This window comes from Callionymus lyra, chromosome 2 (assembly GCF_982586985.1).
Source record: "Callionymus lyra chromosome 2, fCalLyr1.hap1.1, whole genome shotgun sequence".
Taxonomy (NCBI): domain Eukaryota; kingdom Metazoa; phylum Chordata; class Actinopteri; order Syngnathiformes; family Callionymidae; genus Callionymus; species Callionymus lyra.
The window spans coordinates 13,124,934-13,134,969 of record NC_141819.1 but is presented as its reverse complement, the minus strand read 5'-3'; the positions used below and the strand labels follow the sequence as shown (position 1 = coordinate 13,134,969).

Genomic DNA, 10,036 nt, shown 5'->3' with positions numbered 1-10,036 from the left:
AAAGGTTGGAGGAAAAAAAAAAAGAAAGTTTCCTGTCGTTACGTTTATTCAGCCTCAGTTTATCTGAGGAGCAGCATCGTCTTCACAGGCGACACAACATGTCATAACATTATGACCACCATGTGTTAACCAGCCTTGATCACAAACTCACATAGCCTTTAAGCCAGCAGCGCCACCTGTTGAGCTTCTACAGTTTGACATCAGTAAAAAACGGCTAAATTAAACAATCTAATAGTAATTAAACTAATATATAATTTATAATATATTTTGTCAAAAGTAAATCTTGGAATTTGATATCATGGATAGATAAATAAGGGTAAATTCAACTGGTGGCCTCATCATTCTACCAAACTTTTTTTTCAAGCCATTTTTCCCTTAAAAACGGAAAACAAGCTATTTTTATTGGAATTAGACACTTTTAATGCCAGTGTTGTAAATATGTTTTTTTTTGTGGTGGCAGTACACGATAATGCCATGTATATAAGTTAAGAAACATAAGACCAATTGCCTAAAATGTTGTGATGATTCATCTTTATTTCATCAATATTTTTTATTTAATTTAAAACGCATACAGCCGAGGGCATCATTTTAATGATACAATTATAAGAATCGCATTTCCAGAAGAAAATGCAGTGTGAATGCTATTTTTTAGTATTCAAAGTAAAAGTGAGTTTAAATAATGGCAAAAGGGAAAAAACTAATGTGAAAACGTTGAAATAAACTGAAAAGGAAGCAAAGAAGGAAAAAGGAATACGAAGAAGAAGAAGAAAGTGGAATTAGAATTTGTAGTACAATTAGTTGTAGAAGAATATGTAGTAGAATAAGAAGGAAAATAATAATTGGTAGTAGTTAAAGTAAATGAGTAGTAATATGAGTACGAGTAGAAGTATTACAATTTGTGGTAGAAGTAGTAGTAGGAGTAGAAGAAGTAGAATTGGTAGTATACTGTAAGGAGTAGTATAAGTAATATAATTAGTAATATAAGTATAAATAGAAGAAGAAGAAGAAATTGAATAAGTAGTAGTAGTAATTAAGTAAGTAAATAAGTAGTAAAAGTAGAAGTAGTAGAATTAGTAATATAAGTAGAATTAGTAGTAGAAGTAGAAGTACACATATTATACAGTATTTCAATTTGTGGTAGACGCAGTAGTATGAGTAGAAGAAGTAGAATTAGTAGTAAACTGTAAGTAGTAGTAGAAGTTGTAGAATTAGTTGTAGAAGTAGAAGTATACATATTATACAGTATTACAATTTGCGGTAGAAGTAGTAGTAGGAATAGAAGAAGTAGAATAAGTTTATACTGTAAGTAGTAGTAGAAGTTATAGAATTAGTAGTATAAGTAGTAGAAGAAGAAGATAATGAATAAGTAGTAGTAATTAAAGTAAATAAGAAGTAAAAGTAGAATTAGTAGTATACTGTAAGTAGTAGTAGAAGTATACATAGTAGAAGTTGAATAAGTAGTACAATTAGTAGTAGAAGAAGTACTAAAATTTGGAGTAGAAGAAGTATAATTATTTATAGTAGTTGAAGTAGAAGAAGTATTTGTTTTTGGTAGGAGTAAGTAGACAAACTGTGCCATCAGCATTCACATGGTTATTAAAACAGATAAGCTGCTAATCTACACACTATAAAGGATATTTATTTTGAATATTAAAATAATTCCAGTCATGTTTTACCAACTTGATCCTTCGTTGTCAATAAACTGCTACGGTTATTAAACTCCGATCCGGTAGGTGGCGGTAGTCGTCTAAGAGGCAGCTTGAAACCCCCTCGTCGCCTTTGTTGTTGTTCCTCTGCAGCTGCTGCCTCAGCAGAACCACATTAAAATGACAGTTTTCTCTTGATTCAACATCTTCACTCGTTGGACACACTTTTCTTTTGTATCATTTGTTGATCCAGGCCCGCGCTAGCACTGCTAGCATCCTCGCCTGTGCAGCATGAGCTCCGGCACGCACGTCATCCAGGTGACGAACGTCTCCCCGAGCACCACGTCCGAGCAGATGCGGACTCTCTTCGGATTCCTGGGAACCATTGAGGAACTCAAACTGTTTCCTCCAGAGTGAGTCCAAGAGCCTTTGTTTGTGTTCGAGGCCCCAGCGCTCCAGGGCCTCAGTGACAGCTAATGCTAATGTTTACCTGCCAGTCTAAATGTGATCTATTTCAGTGTATAAATGAAAATAATTGAAATAAACTGAAATAATTTATATTGTTCTTTATTTTAACTAAAAAAAATTGGGGGAAATGTGTGTATCATAAAGCCAGCGTACATTTGACATTTATATATGACTTATCTGGACGTATCTCCATCCTTTTTTAGATCAATTGCATAATGAAATAAAACGATTAAATAACAATTTAGTCTTTATACGTTGTTTTTGTACTATTTCTACGTGTTTGGTTTTAATAGATATTATAGGAAGTGGCGAAATGTCACCATTTTGATTGTTGGTCCTCCAAAGAAAACCAGGAACAAGTGCAACATTATTATTATTCATATTATTCATATTATTATTCATATTATTATTGTTATTTTTTATTTATTTATTTTCTTCTATTAAATACCAGTCGCTAAATATGATTGTAGATGTTTTTTTCGTTTTAGAACGTATTATTATTATTATTAATTTATTTATTTATTTTCTTCTATTAAATAACAGTCGCTAAATAGGACAGTATATATATTTTTTGTTTTATAACTTATTTATCGTCCCTTAAAATATATGTCAATATAAAAAAATATATTTAGAAGAAAGGTGGTTTTATATCGCATTTTGTAATAATGTGTAATACATAATACAATACATTTTTTCAAGCATATTTAGTTTGAATTAATTACTTGATTTTATACTTTTCGCTCCTTTATTTCTGCCTAATGGCCCTTCACAGCAGCTACTGTATAAACTGTGGCCCCTTAGAAAATGTTATACCCTCCCCGGCTGTAAAGTGTGCTGATATAATTAAATATATATTGTCATTATGAATTATAATCAAAATGACATTAAATATATCTTTTTATTGATTTCCAAACAATATTTGTATATCTGTTAGATTATTCCGACTGTTTTTTTTGCATCAGAAGTCAAATATTAAAAGTATTTTTCTACGTAAAAGCTTATTATGACTGTCACACAAAAATGTGGAAGCTACACTGTCGACGGGGAAGTTCTAGTTGATGCTGGCATTATTTTCAAGGCACAGTTTTTTTTGTTCTTTGCACAACATGTTTGTGTTTTCTTCCAGTGACTCTCCCTTGCCTGTGACCTCACGTGTCTGTTTTGTAAAGTTCCATGAGTCTCAATCAGTTGGAGTTTCCCAACATCTGACCAACACCGTCTTTGTGGACCGAGCCTTGATCGTGGTACCTTTCGCTGAGGGTGGGTGTCTGTTTGGTTCTCATCTCATGTTTGGACTCTGATTGTTTAGATGTAATTATTGAAATTGCTATGTAAAGAAAAAAAAAAGAATAGCTAATCAGTGAATTGTTTTAATTGAAAGGGAAATATAAATTTGTGTCCTTGTCTCATAATTCAGCTGTAAACTTCTCTCTCTGTTATTTGTGTTGTGGTTTTCATAGTGAACAAGTCACTTGCAGAGAGTCCCTTCCTTGCTGGCTGAAAGTGGTCCTCTGCTGCCAACAGGAGATTAGAAAATAAAATGGCACCAGCCTCTTCTCTCGAACCTCAGTAAAACAATAACTCTATATTTTACTCTATTCAAGGCAACTTTTCCTATCACACAAACATCTTTCACAAGGGTGACGGGGTGTAGAGAAACGAGTGCACATATGTTAGAGGAGATTTGTGTGACTGTATGAACAGTTAATCTTTATGAATCATTTTTTTTGATGTCAAATAATTGGCTACTAAAGTGAATCTTAATGACAAAATCACATGTTAACCATTGTGTCGGTAGTTGCTTGTTTTTCCTTTTGACGGCTTGTATTCGGAGAAATATATCAGAAGTGAAATGTTCGTCTCAGTAGAACGTCTTCAGACAAGTAAGTCTAGTTTGTGATTTATATATTTGTGCACCAAGAAGTTGAATTTACAAGCCGTACACGAGCAAAAACCTGCAATTACTGTACATTTAAAATGCAAAAAAAATGTCTGTTTTGGCTTGTGAAACTATCAACTCTATCATTGGATCTGATTAGAAAAAACCCAAAAGATCAGTGCAAAGATTGATTAAAGTTAAATAAAGAATGATTTGTCGCCACCAGGAGCCCCACTTAAGAAGCATGCAACATCGCTCAAGTAATCAGCTTTGCATGATCAGATTGTCTTGTGCCAGAATCTTAAGTTTAAATGAATAATATTCATTAAAAAAAAACAATATTCAGCACGTATTCTCTGAGCAACACACACGTTACAGTTGATTGACTCTCAAACCCACAAATGAGTTGAGTGAATCTCACGTTTAACAGTGGTGTTTTCTTTTGTTGTTGTGTTTTACAGTTCTTTTTCCTGGTTCAGCCAGCCCCCTATAAACCAGGCCCTGCTGAAAAATCCACCAACAGTTTTGTCTTCTGCAGCCTTATCCTGTTTCTCAAGTGTCTTTTCTGTTTGGTGTGAATGTGTGTGTGTGCGAGTGTCTCTCTCTCTCTCTCCCCCCTCTCTCTCTCTGTATACAAATGTTGTTTTTAAAAAAAAAAAAGAAGAAGAAATAGCCTGTTTTCAGATTTCTCAACATGGATGATCTCCCTCAAATGTGTTTGCTGTGTTTTTCTTCAGCACTGGGCAGATTTTCAATGTAATAATTGCTTTTGCTGGACATAGATTTATATCTGTAGACTGCTTTTAACTTTCACATGTTGACTAATTGTTTGCTAAAAACTGTAGCAGCATTTATCTGCTTGTCAAAGTAAACTTTATTATCCAATGTGGTGGGAATGTGCCACCAGCAAAAGCCCAGAAAAGGTAATATGACTAAGCCTTTTCTGTAAATGGTGATGGTTAGCTCTGTTGTAATGTTTCCTTTTTCTGTCTACACCCCGAATCATCAACTTGTTCTCTGTATCTCAATGTTCTTGTGTGATTTATAGCGAAGCAGCCGGCGCGAGTCGCTTGTTCATAAAACGTCTAATGAAAGTTGAGAGCACATCCCACGGGACAACATGGCTGTGCTTGCTTACGTTTGGTTCATGACTTAAAAATCAAGTACAGGTGATCAAATCTTGGCAGTGTTGAACACAGTGTGTATTGTGACTTTTCAACTCGTAGCTGCTAATCCTAAAAAATCATGACATTCACAGAAGAAAAATTCAGGGATTTAAGATTTATAGACAAGGAAAAGTGGATTGTTTTTTTTGCTACAGAGTAGTTAGACAGAGGAGACTTCTCTTCAAGGCTTATCTGAATGTTGGCCATGTTTTCCTGCACGCGTGTTCTGACATTTTAATTTGTCCTCCAGGAGTCATTCCTGATGAATCTAAAGCCATGTCGCTGCTGGCTCCAGCTAATGCGGTGGCAGGAATGATGCCGGGCGGAGGGCTTCTGCCCACTCCCAACCCACTGGCCTCGGTGAGTTATTTCAACAGACTTGAGGTGGAATTTTTCTTGAATAAAACTCCTCGTCTAGATTAAAGATCCACTAACGTGTAGATTTAAGTGTGTCTTAAATAGATGTTGGACTCTATTGTATCGTCAGTGTTTGTTTGTACAAAACTGTCTTTTCATTGAAATAATTACATTAGAAAATGATCTTAAGCCCTGCCCACTCTGCTGTGATTAGTCAAGCTTTAAGGTTTGTGACCACGCATCAATCCCAGAAGTCTCCATCCCCAAGGGACTTGTTGTATAAACAAAGCAGGGTGTGATTACAGCTTTTTAGAGGAGTGGAGACATTATTACGTCATGATGGACTTCGCTGGACTTCCAGATTTCAAATAAGTTTAAAACATGGTCATGATGAGGGACTTCAAAAAACAAAATGTAATGTCAAATATTCATATTTTGCAATATTTATATTTAATTAATATTTAACAATTTCCCAAAGGAGACCTCCAGAGGGATCAATAAAGTCGATCTATTTAATATTAAAATGTAACGCAGTGGGACATCATAAGGGCCCATACACAAGTCTTATTTATACTGTTAGATTTAACAACATTGTATTCGGCTCCCTCTACTGTTAAAGTGGCGTAATTACACTGTGGCAAACAACCAACAGAGCGCTAAGCCTTGCCTGCCACATTTCGCAAGACATTCTGCAATCGTAAGACCCCTGTGTCTACACTCTCAAGCCCCTACTTTTCAGATATCTACCTGCTCTCTGAGGCCCCTCCAGCTGCTCCCTCAAGCCCCTACTTTAAAACCATGTTTATTATATACTAAGTGAGGAAGATTCCTAGAATTAGAATTCCATCTCAATTTGTTAATAGTGATCCCCTACACTAACTCACTCACCTGCTACTATGTGTCTGACTCTATTTGTTAATAGTAAAGAGAGACTCTTCTTACCCCCCCAAAAAAATTCCCGTCCAACTCGGATGAAGTGTACAGGTTTTGAGACCTGATGCAGGAAGGAAAAAAAGTGTTAAGTTTATAAAAAACTATTGCAGCAATTTAAACCTAAAGCCGAGGGCCCTGAGAGTGCAGGCGGTGTCTGCAAAGTAGGGGCTTGAAGAGTGCATCCGGAGGGGTCTGAGATTACAGCTGTGCAACCAGACCCCTCTCGAGAAGTTGGTCGGTTATCTCTTCATGAATGCTTCAGAAAGTCCTCTCAGTTCTTGTTGGTGGTCATAATGGCTAGAGGGTCATGACTACTTGTTATGATTAAATCAATCATAACGAATGATATTAGGGGAAATTCCAAATGTCTGGCTTAACATTTGGTAATTGTTTTTTTTTTCTTTCTTTTATTTCAGATTGGAGGAAGTCCATTCGGAGGACTTGGGGCTCCCAACCTAGAGCAGATTGCTGCTATGGGAATGCCAGGACCGAACATGAACCCTCAAGTGAGAACTCTTACATGAACTCTTCATTAAAGTCCACATTATGAGACAATATTCTCTCTCTCTTTGCCTCAGGCTCTTTCTGCAGACTTCCTGAAGCTCATGCAGTCTATAGACCCCAAGTAAGCATCCCTACAGCAGCTCTGGATATTGATGCAGAACAACGTGAATTATTAACGTCACTTGCAGATTGAATCCATTAGCGGCGGGCCTGGGGTTGAACCCGGGGTTGAAGAACGATTCTGCCAACAAAGAAATCGAAGAAGCCATGAAGAGAGTCCGAGAGGCTCAGTCCCTCATATCTGCAGCCATCGAACCAGGAAGTAAGTTTTTATGGATTAAGATAACACCACCTGTTACTGTTACAAACAATATCATCTTATCATTGAATAAAAGTAAAGGTTTTTTTAAATTGAATCGAATCTTTGCAGGTAAGAAAGACGACAAGCGCAAACGCTCCCGGTCTCGCTCGAGGCGCAGGAGAACTAGATCTCGATCTCGACACAGGTAGAGGATTTTCTTCTTCTTACACGTTATGTTTCTGAGAGAAAGTCAGCGTTTCTCATGATCTCAGGCGTTCCAAAAGCCGGTCCCGAAGGAGGTCCCATTCACGGAGTCGCAGAAGGTCCAAGAGCCCGCGGGGCAGGAGGAGGTCCCACTCTCGCGACAGAAGCCGCCGCAGCCGATCCAGGTCGGCGACTGAAGCCCACGCTTTCATTATTTCAGCACTTGAGTCTTCACTTGTAGAATCATCAGGCTGATGGTGATGACACTTTTCACAGGGACCGCAGGAAGGAGGAGAAATTGAAGAAACGCTCAAAGACGCCTCCGAAAAGCTACAGCAGCACCAGGCGCTCTCGCAGTCCTGCCCGGTAATTGGACCTGATTTTTTTTCTTTTTTTTCGCAAGCATTCTGAATGTAAATGATCAATGATGGGTTGATGAGGCCTCGTGAAATGATGTAGTGTTTTCGAAAAGCAGCATTATGGCGCTCGAAAATGATGCCAGGTTTTCAGAGCCAAACGTGGTAAAGCTGAGAGCGTCATCAAATGGTGATACTGTATCATTAAACGGTGAAGTCCTTTTGAAGGCCACTAGTTGGCGCTCTAAGCTCGAAAAAATCATGCCAGGTTTCATTTCATTGAATAAGTGAAGAGCCAGTCATTTATATTTCCTAAGGAACACATTATTTTTCATTATGATTTTTTCATCTTTCATTTTGCTTGACGGCCGCTAACAACCTTCACAGAATTTAATGTGGCCCTTGAAGAATTATAATTGCCCACGCCTGACATAATGTGACTGTTTTAAGGGGCCGTCAAGCCAGTTAAAAGGGGTAACAAATTAATAAATAAAAAATAAATTATATATATATATTCAAAAATAAATAGGGAGGGGGAAAAGCCTAAAATTAAAAAAAAAATGTTGTTGTTTTATATTGAAATAAATGTTATAAAATAAATACAAAAAAAGTAATGATGGTCTGATGAAGCTTCATGAAACGGTGTCATTATTTTCAGAGTCCACTAGATGGCGGTCTCTGCACTATTTTCCTTTGTTTTGAACAACTGTTCTAATGAAACATCATTTTTAAACTGATGGCGCCACCTACTGACCTATAAACAACATGACACTGTTTCATGAAGCTTCATCAGACCATCATTAGTGTGTGGCCCCTGCGACGAATTAGTAGAGCCAGAAAATTGTAAGGAAGAGAGAGTGCCATCTAGTGGTAGTGTATCATGATACATCCTCTTCACTAAACTGCTGTATCATGAGGCCTCATCAACCCTTTAGGTCACTAGGTGACTCAAAACCTACTAAAAGTAAAATTACTTGAATTTCAAAGTCCAGGTTTGGATAAAGAGCTGAGCCAAAGGGCAACGCTATATGAATTAATGGTTGTTGAAATATTTGACAAGAATAAAAAGGCTTATAAAAGATGTTCTTTCACGCGTCGCAGGAGACACAGACGAAGCCGCAGTGCGTCTCGATCACCGAAACGAAGGCTGTCCAGGTCTCCGTCCACCAGACGGTGAGATCCCAGGATCACTATATAGCAGATCATTCATCTACGTTCAGTGTTCAACAGACGTCTGTCCTCCATGTGCAGCCACAAGAAGGAGAAGAAGAAGGAGAAGGAGCGCGAGAAGGAGCGCGACCGGGGGAAGAGGGAAGAAAGGGAGCGGAACCGAGCGGAGAGAGAACGATCCACCAGCAAGAAGAAGGCGAAGGACAAAGAGCGACAGACGGACAGGAAGTCCGACGGCGAGAAAGGAGACGTGAAGGTCGGTCGAGATTTTTGTTGAACCCTCGACTCGAGAGACGTTCATATCCACAAACGTGTGTGTCCAGGTGACCAGGGACTACGACGAGGAAGAACAAGGGTACGACAGCGGGAAGGGTGAGGAAGAGGACGAGAGGAAAAGCGACTCTGACTCCGTCTCTTCCCCAAAAGGTCGTGAGGCGAAAATCCCCAAAAAGTCCAAAGTGAACGGAGACGACCACCATCAGGAAGACATGGAGATGAGCGACTGAGAGACCCGAGGTCCGCTCGTGCTCTGACCCACATGTCTGTGCCCTGAGACCAGACCTCGTCTTCTGGGCTGTAAAAAAAAACAACAAAAAAAAACATGTATCAGTGCAAAGTTTTAAATGTTAATCGCTGTACTTTTTAACGATTCCTGCCTTTTCGGAAAAAGTAGAGTCATAGTTTTCAATGATGTGTAAATATTTTGAGGGCATCACGTGGCGCTCGCCTGCTAGCATCGTGTGTTTGGCTGCTTCCTCTTGATCAGCCGCCCCCCCCCGTCCCCCTGTAGACGTACCCGACACTAGGTTGTGATTGTGATGCATTGACTTGTTTTTTTTTCTCCAAGTTTAAAATAAAATTGGGCCAAACCACCACACTTTCAGACTGATGTTGGATGTTTTATTTTTATTATTATTTATTACTTGTTTGGCTTTAGATTCATTGCCTCTGGTGAGCTGATGAAGCTTCTTCAAGTTGTATTTATATCTGAGGTTTCATTAAAATGGTTAAGAAAACAATTATCTTCTGGGCTCTGAATAGAGTTCCCACAG

The 10,036-nt window shown here is 38.2% G+C and overlaps 1 protein-coding gene across 4 annotated transcripts; it reads left to right on the top strand.

Annotated features, from left to right (window-relative positions):
• The first annotated feature begins 1,764 nt into the window (after positions 1-1,764).
• On the top strand, positions 1,765-9,867 carry LOC148085379 (uncharacterized). Of its 4 annotated transcripts, none has more exons than XM_087783573.1 (12): positions 1,765-2,059; positions 3,241-3,374; positions 5,410-5,519; positions 6,866-6,955; positions 7,028-7,074; positions 7,142-7,275; positions 7,384-7,459; positions 7,539-7,643; positions 7,735-7,824; positions 8,916-8,987; positions 9,066-9,240; positions 9,308-9,867. In XM_087783573.1, the coding sequence occupies exons 1-12, from the start codon at positions 1,938-1,940 to the stop codon at positions 9,488-9,490; spliced, it is 1,338 nt and encodes a 445-aa protein (XP_087639699.1). In that variant the 5' UTR covers positions 1,765-1,937; the 3' UTR covers positions 9,491-9,867. The 4 variants fall into 4 exon arrangements, with proteins under 4 accessions (XP_087639699.1, XP_087639698.1, XP_087639700.1 ...); XM_087783572.1 differs by having other exon boundaries at positions 7,527-7,643; XM_087783574.1 differs by having other exon boundaries at positions 7,142-7,459; positions 7,527-7,643; positions 9,308-9,339; positions 9,411-9,867.
• Positions 9,868-10,036: the final 169 nt, after the last annotated feature.

Excerpts from the sequence above, each read along its gene's own strand:
- LOC148085379 (XM_087783571.1), top strand. The coding sequence starts at position 1,938 with ATGAGCTCCGGCACGCACGTCATCCAGGTGACGAACGTCTCCCCGAGC. Across the intron at positions 2,060-3,240 it reads CTCAAACTGTTTCCTCCAGA|TGACTCTCCCTTGCCTGTGA; the intron begins GTGAGTCCAAGA and ends GTTTTCTTCCAG. Across the intron at positions 9,241-9,307 it reads GCGAGAAAGGAGACGTGAAG|GTGACCAGGGACTACGACGA; the intron begins GTCGGTCGAGAT and ends GTGTGTGTCCAG.